We start from the raw sequence: 16,888 nt of genomic DNA on the forward strand, positions 1-16,888 counted from the left end.
ACCATGTTGTGCCGAGGCTGGTCTCGATCTCCTGACCTCAAGTGATCCACCCTCTTCGGCCTCCCAAAATGCTGGCTTTTTTTTTTTTCTTTTGAGATGGAGTTTGGTAACCCAGGCTGGAGTGCAGTGGCACAATCTCAGTTCACTGCAACCTCCACCTCCCAGGTCCTGGTTCAATCAATTCTCCTGCCTCAGCCTCCTGGTAGATGGGATTACAGGAGCGCACCACCATGCCCAGCTAATTTTGGTATTTTTAGTAGAGATGGGGCTTCACCATATTGGCCAGGCTGGTCTTGAACTCCTGACCTTGTGACCCACCCACCTCGGCCTCCCAAAGTGCTGGGATTACAGGTGTGAGCCACCACGCCCAGCCAGATGCTGGGATTACCGGCATGAGCCACCGTGCCTGGCCTTGCTTGACCTTATCTCTGGCCAGTCCTAACCTTCAAGCTGCTGAATCTTGATTTGCTGCAAGCAGCTCTCCTTCTCCAACATGGTCACTGAGTGGTTCAGGAACTCGAAAGCCTGGGGGAAAGAGGTCAACCTTGGGGTGACAGGAAGGAGGGGAGGGCAAGGAGAAACAGAGGTTGCTGGCAACAGGGCCAAGGTGGTTCACCTTGGTCTGGGCCTGTAGCTGGCTCTTGAGTGACTCAAGTTCACATCGCAGGAGCTTCTGGGAGTCAGGAATCATCACAATGGTTTTGGCTGTGGGCAGAGGAGAGGGTGGTGAGCCAGCACTGGGAGGGGTGGGGTCTGGGGCAAGGGCAGGGCAGAGGTCAGCAGAGGCTCAGAGTAGCAGTAGGGACAGGGGGTAAGATTTAGAACAGCGGCCCTGTGATCCTTGGGCAGGAGTGAATGGGTGACCTTGGCAGAGGGTCACCTGTTGCTGGGGCAGAGGGTAGAGCTAAGAACCAGCAGGTCTTCCCTACACAGTCTCATTGGGAAGGAGCTTTCTCACCTTTGGCTTTGGAAGAGCTGGTCTCCAAGGGCTTCTAAGGAAGAGAAACAAGAGCAGAGTAGAAATTTGCCCCTGAGCTGCCTCCTTGTTCACCCCAACCCAGTTTGGAGGGCTGGACAAGAGTTGGATCTCCTCAGTTCTGGGTGTCCCAAACCACAAGTGCAGGCAAAGCTGCACTCCAGGCATATTCATGCACCTCCCCCTTGGGCTACACATGTTCAGAAATGCACTTGTGTGGCTGAGAGACGCTCACAGCCAAATCCCCATGGAAGACACACAACAGCACTCTTTGCTTCCATTCATTCCGTCATCCCTTCATTTAAGACTTGCTTAATGAGGGCCTGCTGAGTGCTAGGCACTGTTCTAGGTGCTGAAGACACACAGTGGGTGTGTTCATGGGAGTCCCTCTGCCTTACAGCCCCTTCCCTAAGCCCCGCAGCGGTAGATTGCCGTGGTTTTCTGTATTGAAGGGGTTTCTTGGGTGGGGGTGACCTTAGCTACGTTGTGATGCCTCTTCAAAACGTCCTGGTCATTACGGCACTCCTTCTTCAGGTCTGGGTTGGGGAAGGGGGGAGCCCCATATGGTGGAGGCCCCGAGCCCACCACTGGCATCCAGTCTACACTCCTCACTATGTCCCCAGAAGCAGGGCGTCCCAAGGTCTCCCGCTGTGGGGTCCTGGACCAGTGAGCTGTACACTCCAGAGCCATGTCCAAGGAAGAGCCTAGGAGTGAGGGCTTCCTTGAGGGACAGTGCAGAGCACTCCTTGCATTCCCAGCCCCTCCCAGCATCCCCAGCCCTACAGCAGCCCCCCCCCACCATGAACCCCAGTACTTCTCACACTTCGTGTTAGCAGGCAAACACACGCTAGAGGGTGAGAGAGGTGAGTAGAGGCAGGACACAGAGTAGTCAGGGTCCCGAGGTAGGCCAGCCAAAAGAGGGTCGCTGTGAGTAGGGAAGCAGTGGCTGCTTTGAGATAAGTCCCCATGTCCCCACTGCCCCCAGACCCTCCCTGACATTCCAGAGATGTCTCAGCCCTAAACTCAAGGCTTCTCTGTTATGGTAGAAGCCAAAGCTGGATGAAACATCATCCCAAAGTCAGGTATGGCCAGGCACGATGGCTCACACCTGTAATCCCAGCACTTTATGGGGCTAAGGCGGGAGGATCATTTGAGGTCAGGAGTTTGAGACCAACCTGGCCAACATGATGAAACCCTGTTTCTACTAAAAATACAAAAATTAGCCAGGCTTGCTGGTGGGTGTCTGTAATCCCAGCTACTTGGATGGCTGAGGCAGGAAAATTGCTTGAACCTAGGAGGCAGAAGTTGCAGTGAGCCGAGATTACACCACTGTGCTTCAGCCTGGGCAACAGAGCACCAGACTTGGTCTCTAAAAAAAAAAAAAAAAGATGATCCCAGCCCCAAGGTTTGGGTGGGGCAGTGAGAAGGACCCAGAATACCCCAAATTAAAATATCAGGCCTCAGAAGAACCCAAAGAAAACAGGGATATTGACACTGGCTTAAAGGAAGGGCTTTCCTGGCAGGGAACAGCATGTGCAAATGCTTGGAGGTGTGGAATCACATGCTCTGTGCTGTTACATTCGTGATGGCTCAATCAAGGTCCAAGAGGAAGCAGCAGGAGGTTGGCAGAGCAGCTCAAGGAAGGCATTGATGGCAAAGCCAGGAGCTTGGACCTGGCCCCACAGGTAAATGCCAGCCATAGAGTGTGAGCAAGAGAGGCCGGGCATATCTATTCAATAAATGTTAGCTGAATTGGGGCCCAGGTCTATGCTAGAAAAGGCTGGGAACAGGAAAGAGCCGAGCTCTCGGTCTCATATCCAGCTCCCCTCCCCCTCCAGTATAGTCAGGGATGGCACAGATGGAGATAGCTGGGGCAGGTCTGCCTGGAGACTTTCTAGGTGAAAGGCACCTTGCCCTGAGTCACACTCAGCCTGTTCCCCCAAATCCTCTAGAACTTTCTCTTTTGTCTCCCATGCCAGGCCTTCTGCCTGGTGTCCTTTCCCTGATTCAGTCTGCCTGAAGACTCCTACACGTCCTTCAAAACCCTACTCAGGCTGGGTGCGGTGGCTCACGCCTGTAATCTCAGCACTTTGGGAGGTCGGGGTGGGAGGATCACCTGAGATCAGAAGTTTGAGATCAGCCTGACCAACATGGTGAAACCCCATCTCTACTAAAAGTACAAAATTAGCCAGGCGTGATGACACACGCCTGTAATCCCAGCTACTTGGGAGGCTGAGGCAGGAGAATCACTTGAACACAGGAGGCAGAGGTTGCAGTGAACCAAGATCACGCCATTGCCTCCAACCTGGGCAACAAGAGCGAAACTCTGTCTCAAACAAATGAACAAACAAAAACTACTCAGCATATCTTTGGTAAAATCTTCCTTAATCCTTTTTTAGGCTCCTATTTTATGAGCACCTAATTGAGTGCTGGGCATCCCTAAGCCCTCACTGGATCTTCACACCCACCCTGTGATGTACACATTTTTCTTCTGCCTGAAATGTCCTAAGTTGCCCCTCCAAGAGTCACTGCCTCAGGGAGGTCCTCACTTCCAGGGGCAGCAGAACATAGTGGTTAAGCAGGGAAACTCTACAGCTAGATGGCCTGGGTTCAAATCCTAGCTCTGTCCCTTCCAGCTGTGTAATGCTGGTGGCGTTACTGAACCTCTCCATGCCTCAGTGTCTGCAACTATAAAAACGGGATGTTGGGGCCCTGCGCAGTGGCTCACGCCTGTAATCCCAGCACTTTGGGAGGCTGAGGCGGGCAGATCACGAGGTCAAGAGATTGAGACCATCTTGGCCAACATGGTGAAACCCCGTCTCTACTAAACATACAAAAATTATCTGGGCGTGTTGGCGATTGCCTGTAGTCCCAGCTATTCGGGAGGCTGAGGCAGAATAGCTTGAACCCGGGAGGCAGAGGTTGCAGTGAGCCGAGATCGCGCCACTGCACTCCAGCCTGGCGACAGAGCGAGACTCCGTCTCAAAAAAAAAAAAGGGAGGGGGATGTCATAATATCCACCTTACTGGGCTGTTGTGATTAAATGAATTAATCCATGCCAGTGCGTGGTATACAGTAATGGGAATCCGTGTTTGCTCTGAAATGTCACGCTGAGAACCTGGGACTTAGGGACCGTAGGAAGCCTGGGAGGCTTGGAGGCGAAAAGGAGAGGCATTTGAGAACCAGCTCAGGTCCCCAATCGTGTCTCCTCTCTCCCCGCCCACCCCGGTTTTGCTTCCGCGTCCCTCTAGGGAAAATTATTTAGGTAAAGGGGCGGGGTCATCAACTTGGCCCCGCCCCCTGGATTGTGAATTCCGCACCCTCCCGGCTATAGACGCCCACCTACCACATACCACCTGTTCATGATCTCCCGTCAGGGACCGCGAAGCCAGGCCTCAGCTGTGATGCTGAAATTTGATCCCGCGGGGACACCATCGCATTAAAAAGCTCAAAGGCTGAAGTAGTCACAGAGAGGGGTGTGGCCGGCATTTTAGTTCCGCCCCTGCCGGAGTAGCCAAAGGCCTCATTGGCGCCTTCACGCTTAGTAGCCGTGGTGTAATTGGATAAAAGCCCGTGGAGGGGGCGGGATCCCAGGTGAGTTTCTACCAATCGATTAGTTAGTCCCCAAGAGGGCGGGACAGGAAGCTGCAGATTTACGATCCGATTGGTTTCGGGCTCAGCTGGGAGGCGGGACGAATTCTTGGTTGGGGGAAACCCACCAGGGGACACGGTGGAGGAGGGGTCACTGCCCAACCGGGGGCGGTGGAGTGAGGTAGCGAATTCAGCCCGTTTAGCCCCGGCGCCTCTGTTCTCGGAATCCGGGCCCTGTGGTTTGAGGTCCTGGTTCCTAACGGTGGGATTGGTGTCTTCGGGATGAGATTTGGGGTTTCCTCGGGGGCTTTGGGGAGCTTGACCTTACATCTCGGATTGTGTTATGAAAGGGGTGGTCTTGGCTGTCGGACCTGGATCCCTGCGGTGATATTTGGGAGTTAGTGGGGTGGTCTCTGAAAACCTAGAGCTATAAGCTGGAGCTACTGGGGCCGAAATTTGGGGGACTCTGAAGTGGCATGGAGATTGAGGTCCAGACAGCCTGAGATCTTGAGCGCTGACATTTGGAGAGATGGGGTCGAGGGTTGCCTTTGGGCCCTGACTGCTTTGGGCCTTTCTCACTCTCATTCCGGGGCTGCTTTGCCAGAATCTCTGATGGATTGGCCTTTACCCTGTCCCCAAGCGGGCTCACAGGGTCTGAAGGCCACGCACGAGGCAAAGGTAAAGTTCTGAGCCACCCGGTGCCTCCTTCCCAGGGCTGCAAGATGGAGGAAGGCGGGAACCTGGGAGGCCTGATTAAGATGGTCCATCTACTGGTCTTGTCAGGTGCCTGGGGCATGCAAATGTGGGTGACCTTCGTCTCAGGTAGGGACCTTCAGCTTGGACATCATGGGTACCTGGAGTGGGGATGGAAATAAGAGGGGAATCTGGAGGTGCCCTAACATCCCTATGGCCCCCATATCCTGCAGGCTTCCTGCTTTTCCGAGGCCTTCCCCGACATACCTTCGGCCTAGTGCAGAGCAAACTCTTCCCTTTCTACTTCCACATCTCCATGGGCTGTGCCTTCATCAATCTCTGCATCTTGGCTCCACAGCACGCCTGGGCTCAGCTCACATTCTGGGAGGCCAGCCAGGTACGTGGGCTTGAACGCCACTACCCTCTGGAGACTTGTTCTCAAGACCCCAGTGAGCACCTATGGCTACACCTTTTCCAGAAAAAAAAAAAGTGCCCCTTCTTCCTGGTGGATACAAAGCTGGGCTCTTGATACCTTTGAGCAGTGCACAGCCTGTACAACAGTCCCTATTAGCCCTGTCTGCCCCCTCAGCATCTCTCTACTAGCTGCTGTTCCCTCTCTTCCTGCTGGCAGGGCCTGCTGCCAATCGGTGGTGACTCAGCTAAGCTAGGATATTAACCCCAGCTTATTGTTTAAAAACCAGCCCGACTGGGAATTTATGGTTTCCTACCCCCTTCCACACATTTTTCTGGCCACAAGGCAAGAAACCATCTCTGCATCTCAGATTTCTCGACTGTAGCCTTCCCCTGCCCACATTATGTTCCACAAGTGAGACCTGATAGGTTTTTCAAGAATAATCTCATAGAGACAGTAGGGGATTATAGGTAACTAGAACTTCACAGACTGTTTTTTTCTTTCTTTTAATTATTTTAATGAAACAGGCTCAGAAGGTATTCAAAGATTTAAAAAAATAAAGATGGGGTTATAGCAACGTGAGAATGGCAAAAATATTTTTCTTAATTATGAAAACGGAGATGAGAGTCTTGCTGTGTTGTTCAGGTTGGTCTTGAACTCCTGGCCTCAAGTTATGCTTCCACCTTTATCTCCGAAAGCACCAGGATTACAGATTATGGGCATGAGCCACTATGCCTGCCTTCACATACTTTTTGGGGTTTTTTGACTTGTTTGTTTGTTTGAGACAGGGTCTTGCTCTGTCTCTCAAGCTGGAGTGCAGTGGTGTGATCTTGGCTCACTGCAACCTCCGCCTCCTGGGTTCAAGCAATTCTCGTACCTCAGCCTCCTGAGTAGCTGGGATTAGAGGCAGGTGCCACCACGCCCAGCTAATTTCTGTATTTTTAGTAGAGACAGGGTTTTGCCATGTTAGCCAGGCTGGTCTCAGACTCCTGACCTCAAGTGATCCACCCACCTCAGCCTCCCAAAGTGCTGGGACTATAGGCATTGAGCCACCATGCTCAGCCACTCAAAGACTTTTTATTCACTCTCTGTGGGTCCAGTGTCAGCTTCTGGGGTCTGGGCTGTGGCCATTGAGGCAAGAGATCCTACCCTGGGGACTTCCAGTCTCAGTATCAGAGGAGAGGAGGCTCTGGAGGTTTTGCGGGGGGTGGAGGAGGTGGGGATGGAGCCTTTCCTTCAGAGCTGCCAGTTTCAGAGTAGGAGAGCTGGAGCTCTGCTTTGGGGCCCTCAGTCTGGGTTCAAGGAAAGACAGGGAGGCAGGCTTTTGATCCAGTGCTGTCCCCACCCCCAGCCCTGTGCTGTTGAGAAGGGCCCTCCTTAGGGCCCCTCTGGCCTCCCAGGCATGGCTTATCTTCTCCTCTGCTGTCCCTGCCAGCTTTACCTGCTGTTCCTGAGCCTTACACTGGCCACTGTCAACGCCCGCTGGCTGGAGCCCCGCACCACAGCTGCCATGTGGGCCCTGCAAACTGTGGAGAAGGAGCGGGGCCTGGGTGGGGAGGTACCAGGCAGCCACCAGGGCCCTGATCCCTACCGCCAGCTGCGAGAGAAGGACCCCAAGTACAGTGCTCTCCGCCAGAATTTCTTCCGCTACCATGGCCTGTCCTCTCTTTGCAATCTGGGCTGTGTCCTAAGCAATGGGCTCTGTCTTGCCGGCCTGGCCCTGGAAATAAGGAGCCTCTAGCATGGACCCTGCATGCCAATAAATGCTTCTTTGGAAATGGCTGCTGTCTTTTCTTTTCCCCGCCTCCATGAGAAGCAGGGGGACGGACAGGCAAGGGTAGAGCCGAGGGCCTCAGTTTCCCCATTCATGAAGCATGATGATTTGGAGTATCAGGCATTGCAGCCTGTAAGCCTCTCCTATAATGATGCCCATTTACTGAGCACCTGCTGTATACCAGACATGTTGTTAACCACTGATATATCATGTATTATTTGTTTTGTCTTTTTTTTTTTTTTTTGAGATGGATTTTGCTCTTGTTGCCCAGGCTGGAGTGCAACGATGCAATCTCGGCTCACCGCAACCTCCGCTTCCTGAGTTCAAGTGATTCTTCTGCCTCAGCCTCCCAAGTAGCTGGGATTACAGGCACGTGCCACCATGCCTAGCTAGTTTTGTATTTTTAGTAGAGACGGCATTTCTCTATGTTGGTCAGGTTGGTCTTGAACTCCCGACCTCAGGTGATCCACCCACCTCAGCCTCCCAAAGTGCTGGGATTACAGGCATAAGCCACTGCACCCGGCATTCTGTCTTGTTTTTAACGTAGGGTCTCACTCTGTCACCCAGTCAGGAGTGCAGTGGCATGATAGCTCACTGCAGCCTCCAACTCCTGAGCTCAAGCAATCCTCCCACCTCAACCTCCCAAGTAGCTGGGACTACTGGCACATGCCACCAGCCCCAGATGGTTCTGATCCAAGAGTACAATCATATTTCTCACCCTAATGACATTGGGGTGGCCATGTGACTTGCTTTGACCAATGAAATGTGAGCAGAGGTGGCATGTACCCCTTCCAAGGAGAAGTGCTGCAAAACTGCATAATTTGCTGCATTTTCTCTTCACAAAACCACCATAATGGGAACCAAACCTTAGCTGTTGGGCCCATGAAGTCTTGGGGGTGCTTGTTACTAAGCATAACCCAGTGCCTCCTAACTAACCCACTTCATCCCCATTCATCCACGTGGCAGCTCTTGGGGCAGCTACTTTTGTTACCATAAGGCAGTGCGGGTTCAGAGGTTCAGCAAATTGAGTGAGGTGAAGTTGCTGGAATTCCAACACCAGCAAAGCCTGAGTATTTCACAGAGAGATCCAACCCACTTTATTTTTGTCTGTATTTAGAGATAAGGTCTTGCCTTGTCACCCAGGCTGGAGGGCAGTGGCACAATCATAGCCTACTGAAGCCTCTCTCTCGCAGGCTCAAGCAATCCTCCTGCCTCAGCCTCCTGACTAGCTAAGACTACATGTGTGTGTCACCATGGCCAGCTAGTTAAAATTTTTTTTTTGTAGATTCGGGACCTCTTTATATTGCCGAGGCTGGCCTTGAACCCTTGAGCTTAAGCAATCCTCCTGCCTCAGCCTCCCAAAGTTTGCGATCACAGGCATCAGACAACGTGCCTAGCCTCATTTACTTTTTAATTTTTTTTTTTTTTTTTGAGGCAGAATATCGCTCTGTCGTCCAGGCTGGAGTGCAGTGGCACAATCTCAGCTCACTTTAACCTCCACCTCCCGGGCTCAAGCAATTCCCCTGCCTCAGCCTCCTAAGTAGCTGGGATTACAAGCACGCACCACCATGCCCGGCTAATTTTGTATTTTTTATTTTGTAGAGTTGGTGTTTTTCTATGTTGGCTAGGGTGGTCTTGAACTCCTGAACTCAAGCAGTCCACCCGCCTCGGCCTTCCAAAGTGCTGGGATTGCAGGCATAAACCACTGAGCCCAGCTCTCATTTATTTTTATTTATTTATTTGAAACAGGGTCTTGCTCTGTTGCCAAGGCTGGAGTGCTGTGGCACAATTATGGCTCACTGCAGCCTCAATCTCTTCAGCTCAAGCAATCCTCCCATCTCAGCCTCCCAAGTAGCTGGGGTTACAGTCACACACCACCAAACCTGGCTAATTTTTGTTATTTTTAGTAGAGATGAGGTCTCCTTATGATGCCTAGGCTAGTCTCAAACTCCTGGCCTCAAGTGATTCTCCTGCCTCATCCTCCCAAACTGCTGGTACTACAGGCTACTGCGCCTGCCCTAGCCTACTTTAGGGCCGGCATTGCACTTGACAAACACTAACTCAGATAATCCTCCCACAACTCTGTGAGGTTGGGTACTCTTGCTGTGAGCTTTTTGACGGACGGGGAAACTAACGCTCTTCAAAGAGGTCAAGTAACGCCTCCAAAGTCACAAGATTACAAAGTGGTGGAACTGGGACTCGAACTAGGTACCAGACTCCATGCTTTTAACGGCCGTGGGCATAGAAGGAGCTGTTTACACGCACGTGGGAAAAATGAGATGCTGCTTGGCTAGGGCGGGCTCTGGACGCTCGGTGCAGCTTCCAGCCCCGCCCACCCGCTTTCGGCAAGCCCCGCCCAAGACTCGGCCCCGCTCGGTCCTCCCCCACCCCCCGCTCCGGGAACGGCCCCTCCTCTGCCTCCTGGGCGGAGCCCGCGCAGGATCCGGGTGGCTGCAGGCTGCGGGCTTCGGTGGCTGCGGGGCGGGGGTCTCGGCCAAGGCCAGGCCGCAGCGAGTCCACCGGCTGATTTCCTGCGGGCGGCGCCCCATACGAGAGGCGACTCCTGGGAAGGAGCGCAGCCCGCCCCGCCCCGCTACATTCGAGCAGGTCTGTGGGGTACAGGGGTTTGGGGGGAAGGGTGGGGGGCCTGGAGAACAAAGGCGGGGCTGCGGGAAACGCCTCTGCCCTCGCCCCCACCCAGCTGGGCACTTGGGAAGCGCTGATGGGGCGCGGGCGGGGCAGAGAACCGGGCTGGAGACAGGCGTTGGGACCATATGGTGATGGGGGAAGTTCCCGAGCCACCTGCACTGGCTGGGGCGCCCCAAATCTAATGAAGGGGGAGAGAGGCGAGCTCCCCGGGGCTAGGCATGAGGGAGGGTCGGCAGACGGTTAGAATGAGGTAGGACCGACTGACAGAGGGGAGCTGAGGCTGGGCGAGGTGGGGACCCCAGGCTTGAGGCCCTGCCCTGCGTGGGAAAAGGTTTCCTGCCTCTTCCCTCCCTCAGACTCGTTCTCCTGGAACACGGGGTGGGGCCGATTAGGTCCTCGTTTAAAGTGGAAAAAAGCCCCAAAGGCGGTTGAGAAATAGCTTTGCCAGGGTTTTCTCAGCCTCTGCCCAGCCTCTCTATGGGGTTCCTGCATCAGCCATAGACAACTGGGGAAACTGATGCCTGGGAGAGGTTATGAGGGTTGAGGGAGCACCCTGGACCTGGCTGAAGCAGCATGTTGGAGTGTGGGCAGATTCAAGCAGCCCAGGCCTGGGAGAGATTGCCTGGAAAGACCAGTGGTGGGCAGTGGTGGTCGTGGTGGTGGGGTTGTGTTAATGAGAGGGCTGGGATGGCTTCCCTGGATATAGGACCCTCATTCCTGCCTCCGTGGACTGGGGCTGGAGTGAGTCAGCCTTGGGCAGAAGGAGACAGGCCCAGCCCCTTTGACAAATAGAAAATGGCAGTACCCATTGAGGGGGTAGAACTGGCCTTTAAACCTGGGCTGTGTACATAGAAAACCCCTTCCCCCTGGAACTTAGAGAAGGGGTTATATTTGGCATGAGTTGGGGGAGGGCGGGTGCCCCAGTGGCTGACACCTGCCAAAGTCAACACCTAAGCCTTAATCGGGGGCTCTATCCAGCTTATCCAGTTGGCACGTCCTCCCCCCACCCCACCCCACCCCAGCTTACACCTGGGCCACACCAGCTGCACACGCTGGGGCGAAGTCCACACCTGCGCCTTCTCCAGAGTGTAGTTCTGCAGCGGCCAGAGCCCCTTACCCTCGGCCCTGAACTCGAACCCTTTGCCAGGCCTCTGGGTCTCCAGACAGGAAGGGTCTCCCCACCCTCCAGCCCAATAAAGACTCAATTATGCCATAGAGTGTAAAGATTAAACGGCAGTCACATTTTTGGTGCCCCAGCTGTATACCACACACTGTCTAATGACCGTTATGTGTGTTAATATCTTCCCACTGGAAGGAACATGACCGCCCGAGGGTGGACTTTTTCTTGTCACAGCTGCATCTCCACGGAGAACAGGACCTGGCACAGAGTAAGCATTTGTTGAATGAATAAAGAAACACATTTTAGATTGGGCGTGGTGGCTCGTGCCTGTAATCCCAGCACATTGGAAGGCTGAGGCCCAAAGATTGCTTAAGCAGAGGAGTTTGAAACCAGCGTGAGCAACATAGCGAGACCCCATCTCTACAAAAAAATATTTTTTAAGCTGAATCTGGTGGCTCACACCTGTAATCCCAGCACTTTGGGAGGCCGAGGTGGGCAGATCACAAGGTCAGGAGTTCGAGACCAGCCTGACCAACATGGTGAAGCCTGTCTGTACTAAAAATACAAAAATTAGCTGGGCGTGGTGGCGGGCACCTGCAATCCCAGCTACTCTGGAGTCTGAGGCAGGAGAATTGCTTGAACCTAGGAGGCGGAGGCTGCCGTGAGCCAAGATCGTGCCACTGCACTCCAGCTTGGTGACAGAGCAAGACTCTGTCTCAAAACAAAACAAAACTAATATGTATGTGTGTGTGTGTGTATATATATATATATTTATTTATTTATTTATTTATTTATTTCACGGATCACAGGAAACAATATATATATTTTTTAATTAGCCTGATGTGGAGGCATGCCTGTATTCCCGGCTAATTGGGAGGCTGAGACAGGAATATTGCTTGAGCCCATGAGGTCAAGGCTGCAGTGAGCTATGATAATGCCAGTGCCCTTCAGCCTCAGGCAGCGGAGCGAGACCTTGTCTCTAAAAAAAAAGAAGAAAGAAACTCATTTTAGGCTCACAACCAACTACTCTTTCAGGAAGGGACTATGACAAACATCCCATTTTGCAGAAGAGGAAACTGCGGTCCAGAGGGAGCAAGTGATGCATCCAGCATCACGTGGCTTCCAAATGACTGAGCTGAGATTTGAATCCAGCCCTGGTGCATCCACAGGAGCTATTATTGGTGTTTGATTCCCCTGCAGGACGCCTGTCTCCCCTCTCTGAGTATTTCAGGCCTCCCTGTCCTAGGAGGCTCAGGCCAAGATGGCATCAGCTGGAGACCCCCCAGCAGGCCCACGGGATGCAGCAGATCAGAACTTTGACTATATGTTCAAACTGCTGCTGATCGGCAACAGCAGCGTGGGCAAGACGTCCTTTCTGTTCCGCTACGCGGACGACTCCTTCACGCCTGCCTTCGTCAGCACCGTGGGCATCGACTTCAAGGTCAAGACCGTCTACCGCCATGACAAGAGGATCAAGCTGCAGATCTGGGTAGGCCAGGAGGCTGGCTGTGGGTTGGGGGTGGGGTCTGTCCAGGGATGTTCATTGGAGGGCTCTATTTTTTTTTTTTTTCTGGAGGTGGAGTCTCTGTCACCCAGGCTGGACTACAGTGGTGGGATCTTGGCTCACTGCAACCTCTGTCTCCTGGGTTCAAGCAATCCACAGGAGCCATTATTGGTGTAACCTCCCATACACCTCCTACCTCAGCCACCTGAGTAGCTGGGATAATAGACGTGAGCCACCACACCCAGCTAATTTTTGTATTTTTAGTAGAAACAAGGTTTCACCACGTTGGCCAAGCTGGTCTCGAACTCCTGACCTCAGGTGATCCACCCACCTCGGCCTCCCAAAGTGCTGGGATTACAGGCATGAGCCCCTGCACCTGGCCTCACTGGAGAGTTCTTCTGGCTGTGGGGAAGGTTCTCAAGTGAGGAGACGTAGCCCCGAGTTGGGATGTGTACTTAGGACAGGTGTGAAGAATGAGGGGGAATTATCTACTAGGTGAATTTATCAGGATGAGAGGTGAGAGAGGACATGCTCTGCCCTGGTCGAGGGGACTCTGAGGGAGACAGTATTGTTCCTGGGTCTGACTGGGAAGACGATACTAACCTAAAACATGTTTGAGGCCGGGCGCAGTGGCTCACGTCTGTAATCCCAGCACTTTGGGAGGCCGAGGTGGGTGGATCACAAGGTCAAGAGGTCGAGACCAGCCTGGCCAACATGGTGAAACCCCCATCTCTACTAAAAATACAAAAATTAGTTGGGCATGGTGGCACATGGCCGTAGTCCTAGCTACTCAGGAGCTACGCAGGAGAATTGTTTGAACCAAGGAGGCAGAGGTTGTAGTGAGCTGAGATCGCACCACTGTACGATCTCCAGCCTAGCGACAGAGTGAGACTCTGTCTTAAAAAAAAAATGTTCAAATTACTGGTAATACTATGCATGGTGGCTCGCGCCTGTAATCCCAACACTTGGGAGGCCGAGGTGGAGGATCACTTGAGCCCAGGAGTTCCAGACCAGCCTCATAGTGAGACATAGTGAGATCTCATCTCTACAAAAAATGTAAAAATTAGCCCAGCATGGTAGCTCCTGCCTGTAGTCCCAGCTACTCAGGAGGCTGACGCGGGAGCATTGCTTGAGCCCAGGAGTTGAGGCTGCAGTGAGCTATGACTGCACCACTGTACTCCAGCCTGGGTGACAGAGCAAGACCCCATTTATTAAAATAAAAAAAAAGAAAGGGCTGGGCACAGTGGCCCACACCTGTAATCCCAGCACTTTGGGAGGCTGAGGTGGGTGGATCACGAGGTCAGAGTTTTAGACCAGCCTGGTCAACATGGCGAAACCCCGTCTCTACTAAAAATACAAAAATTAGCCAGGCATGGTGGCACACACATATAGTCCCAGCTATTCATGAGGCTGAGGCAGAAGAATCGCTTGAACCTGGGAGGCGGAGGTTGTAGTGAGCAGAGATCGTGCCACTGCACTCCAGCCTGGGTGACAGAGTGAGACTCCATCTCAAAAAAAAAAAAAAGTTCCCAGGGGCTGGTGACCAATGGGAAGGGGTTTTGGGTACCATCTTAGAGGGGACTCCTGAGATCCCCATTGAACCAGCCTGGTCTGCAGAGCTACACCCAGCCCCCTCTCCCAACTCAGTCGCTGGTAACAATCATGGTAGCAAGAGTACCAAGGTGCCCTATCAAGATGGTACCATCTGGCCCAGTGGGTTCTTACTTGCAGTTGTTAAGTTGGTTTTTTTTTTTGGAGACAGAATCTCACTCTGTCACCCAGGCTGGAGTGCAGTGGCATGATCTAGGCTGACTGCAACCTCCTGGGTTCAACCAATTCTCCTGCCTCAGACTCCCAAGTAGCTGAGACTACAGGTGCCTGCCACCACGGCTGGCTAATTTTTGTGTTTTTTTTTAGCAGAGACGGGACTTCATCATATTGGCCAGGTCTCGAATTCTGACCTTGTGATCCGCCCGCCACAGCCTTCCAAAGTGCTGGGATTACAGGCATGAGCCACCACACCTGGCTGAAGTTGGTTCTTAGAGATGAGGTCAAAGGGGCTTATAAGTCTGTGACCCCTGAGACTTGGAACCCCTCAAGGGCAAGTCCAAGTCTCTTCCTCATCAGACTGGGGAGGTCCCTTGAGAATGAATCCATGCCTCCCCCATCAGACTGGGGCTATGAGGGCAGGGTCTGTGTATTCTCTATCAGACCGGAGGTTGTGCAAGCGGGTCTGTGTCTCCCCAATAAGACAGGGCTGTGAGCACAGGGCAGTGCCTCTCTCAGACAGGGGTGGACAGGGAAACAGGTTCCCAGCCAACTGTCACTGCCGTTTGTCCAGGACACAGCAGGCCAGGAGCGCTACCGTACCATCACCACAGCCTACTACCGGGGAGCCATGGGCTTCCTGCTCATGTATGACGTCGCCAACCAGGAATCCTTTGCCGCTGTACAGGACTGGTGAGTGCTTGCTGACCACGGACCCCTGATCTTTGCCCTCTCCTCTGACCCCTAACCCCCCCAGGCTGATGGCTCATGACTGGTAACTCTGCAGGGCCACGCAAATCAAGACCTACTCCTGGGACAATGCCCAGGTCATCCTGGTGGGGAACAAGTGTGACCTGGAGGACGAACGTGTTGTGCCTGCTGAGGATGGCCGGAGGCTCGCTGATGACCTTGGTTAGTGCCCAGCCTGGGCCACAGGCCCCGGGTCTCCCAGAACCAAACCCTCATCCTCATCCTCAGATTCAGGGTCCAACCCAGTCGCTGATCCTTTGAGGATCTGCCCAGGAAAATACCCATATGTACACCACCTTTGCTGTTTAATTTCAGGGGATCCATGCACAGGAACTCCCACTACCCCACTGCCTATGCCCGGGGAACCCAGCAAAACCATTTCTGGAAACTGATCCTATAGATATCCTCACTCATGTGGGATGTAGTGTGTTTAGTGTGGCAGCAGTGTTAGTAAAAGTGAAATCAGCCGGGTGCAGTGGCTCACACCTATAATCCCAGCACTTTGGGAGGCTGAGGCAGGTGGATCACCTGAGGCCAGGAGCTCGAGACTAGCCTGGCCAACATGGTGAAACCACATCTCTACTAAAAATACAAAAAAAAAATAAAAATAAAAAAGTTAGTAAAAGTGAAACCTATGATCCCTCCCTAGATGTCTCACAGTTGGGGAACCAAGTGGACATAAAGTATATTCACATAGTGGAATACTATGCAGCTGTGGAAAAGGATGAGGATGTTCTTTATTTTTATTTTTTGTAGAGACAGGGTCTTGCTATGTTGCCCAGCCTCCTGGCCTCAAGTGATCCTCCCTCCTTGGCCTCCCAAAGTGCTGGGATTGCAGGGGCGAGCCACCACACCTGGCTGAGGGAATGTTCTTCATGGTTTATTGTTGTTGTTGTTGTTGAGATGGAGTCTCACTCTTGAATATCTGGAATTACAGGTGCACGCATCATGCCTAACTAATTTTTGTATTTCCAGTAGAATGGGGTTTTGCCATGTTGGCCAGGCTGGTCTCGAACTCCTGACAGGTGATCCGCTCACCTTGGCCTCCCAAAGCTGGGATTACAGGCATGAGCCACCACACCCTGTCATTCTTTATGTTTTGATACGGTAATGTCTCTGTCGAAGCAGAAAAACCAAACAGCAAAATAGTGGATATGACTGCTTCCTTTAGTCCAGAGGTCAGCAAACCTTTTCTTAAAAGGCCAAATAGTAATTATTTTTGGCCACATGCTCTCTGTGGCAACTACTCAACTCTGCTTGAGAGCAACCACATGACGATGCATAAATGAATGGGTGTGACTGTTTGCCAATGAAACTTTATTTTATTTATTTTTTTAACCCCCACACCCACCAATAAAACTTTAATTGTGGCCAGGCGTGGTGGCTCACAACTGTAATCCCAACACTTTGGGGAGCTGAGGCAGGTGGATCACCTGACTTCCAGAGTCAAGACCAGCTTGGCCAACATGGCAAAACTCTGTCTCTACTAAAAATACAAAAAACTTAGCGGGGCATAGTGGCAGATGCCTGTAATCCCAGCTACTCGGGAGGCTGTGGCAGGAGAATCAATTGAACCTGGAGGTTGCAGTGAGCCGAGATTGCTCCATTGTACTCTAGCCTGGGCAACAAGAGCAAAACTCTGTCTCCAAAAA

The 16,888-nt window shown here is 52.7% G+C and overlaps 3 protein-coding genes across 10 annotated transcripts in view; 2 read left to right on the plus strand and 1 right to left on the minus strand.

Moving 5' to 3' along the window:
* CCDC159 (coiled-coil domain containing 159) overlaps nucleotides 1-4,453 on the minus strand; it is an 8,845-nt gene extending 4,392 nt beyond the window's left edge. For 2 of the 5 annotated variants that reach the window (XR_005195345.1, XM_037727607.1), the window contains exons 1-5: nucleotides 4,330-4,453; nucleotides 1,451-1,680; nucleotides 959-992; nucleotides 617-705; nucleotides 444-525 (exon numbers count right to left, since the gene is read on the minus strand). Coding sequence is in view for 4 of the 5 variants with exons in the window: in XM_037727607.1 (XP_037583535.1) it covers nucleotides 444-525; nucleotides 617-705; nucleotides 959-992; nucleotides 1,451-1,666 (421 nt within the window). In the remaining variant the exon portion in view is untranslated. The remainder of the gene's footprint in view (nucleotides 1-443; nucleotides 526-616; nucleotides 706-958; nucleotides 993-1,450; nucleotides 1,681-4,329) is intronic. The other 3 variants (XM_037727608.1, XM_017497738.2, XM_017497737.2) reach the window with 3 other exon arrangements.
* On the plus strand, nucleotides 4,446-7,452 carry TMEM205 (transmembrane protein 205). Of its 4 annotated transcripts, none has more exons than XM_037727609.1 (4): nucleotides 4,446-4,829; nucleotides 5,172-5,389; nucleotides 5,494-5,657; nucleotides 7,108-7,452. In XM_037727609.1, exons 2-4 carry the CDS (start codon nucleotides 5,290-5,292, stop codon nucleotides 7,411-7,413), a joined length of 570 nt encoding a protein of 189 aa, XP_037583537.1. In that variant the 5' UTR covers nucleotides 4,446-4,829; nucleotides 5,172-5,289; the 3' UTR covers nucleotides 7,414-7,452. The 4 variants fall into 4 exon arrangements, with proteins under 4 accessions (XP_037583537.1, XP_017353229.1, XP_017353230.1 ...); XM_017497740.1 differs by having other exon boundaries at nucleotides 5,281-5,389; XM_017497741.2 differs by having other exon boundaries at nucleotides 4,669-4,748; nucleotides 5,281-5,389; nucleotides 7,108-7,450.
* A 2,387-nt stretch (nucleotides 7,453-9,839) lies between these two features.
* The window catches only part of RAB3D (RAB3D, member RAS oncogene family), a 19,393-nt gene continuing 12,344 nt past the window's right edge, over nucleotides 9,840-16,888 (plus strand). The window contains exons 1-4 of the mRNA XM_017497743.2: nucleotides 9,840-10,053; nucleotides 12,416-12,704; nucleotides 15,061-15,179; nucleotides 15,274-15,398. Coding sequence (XP_017353232.1) covers nucleotides 12,477-12,704; nucleotides 15,061-15,179; nucleotides 15,274-15,398 — 472 coding nt within the window. The 5' untranslated portion in view covers nucleotides 9,840-10,053; nucleotides 12,416-12,476. The remainder of the gene's footprint in view (nucleotides 10,054-12,415; nucleotides 12,705-15,060; nucleotides 15,180-15,273; nucleotides 15,399-16,888) is intronic.

The sequence above is a fragment of the Cebus imitator genome, unplaced genomic scaffold (genome assembly GCF_001604975.1).
Source record: "Cebus imitator isolate Cc_AM_T3 unplaced genomic scaffold, Cebus_imitator-1.0 Scaffold234, whole genome shotgun sequence".
NCBI classification, from domain to species: Eukaryota; Metazoa; Chordata; class Mammalia; order Primates; family Cebidae; genus Cebus; species Cebus imitator.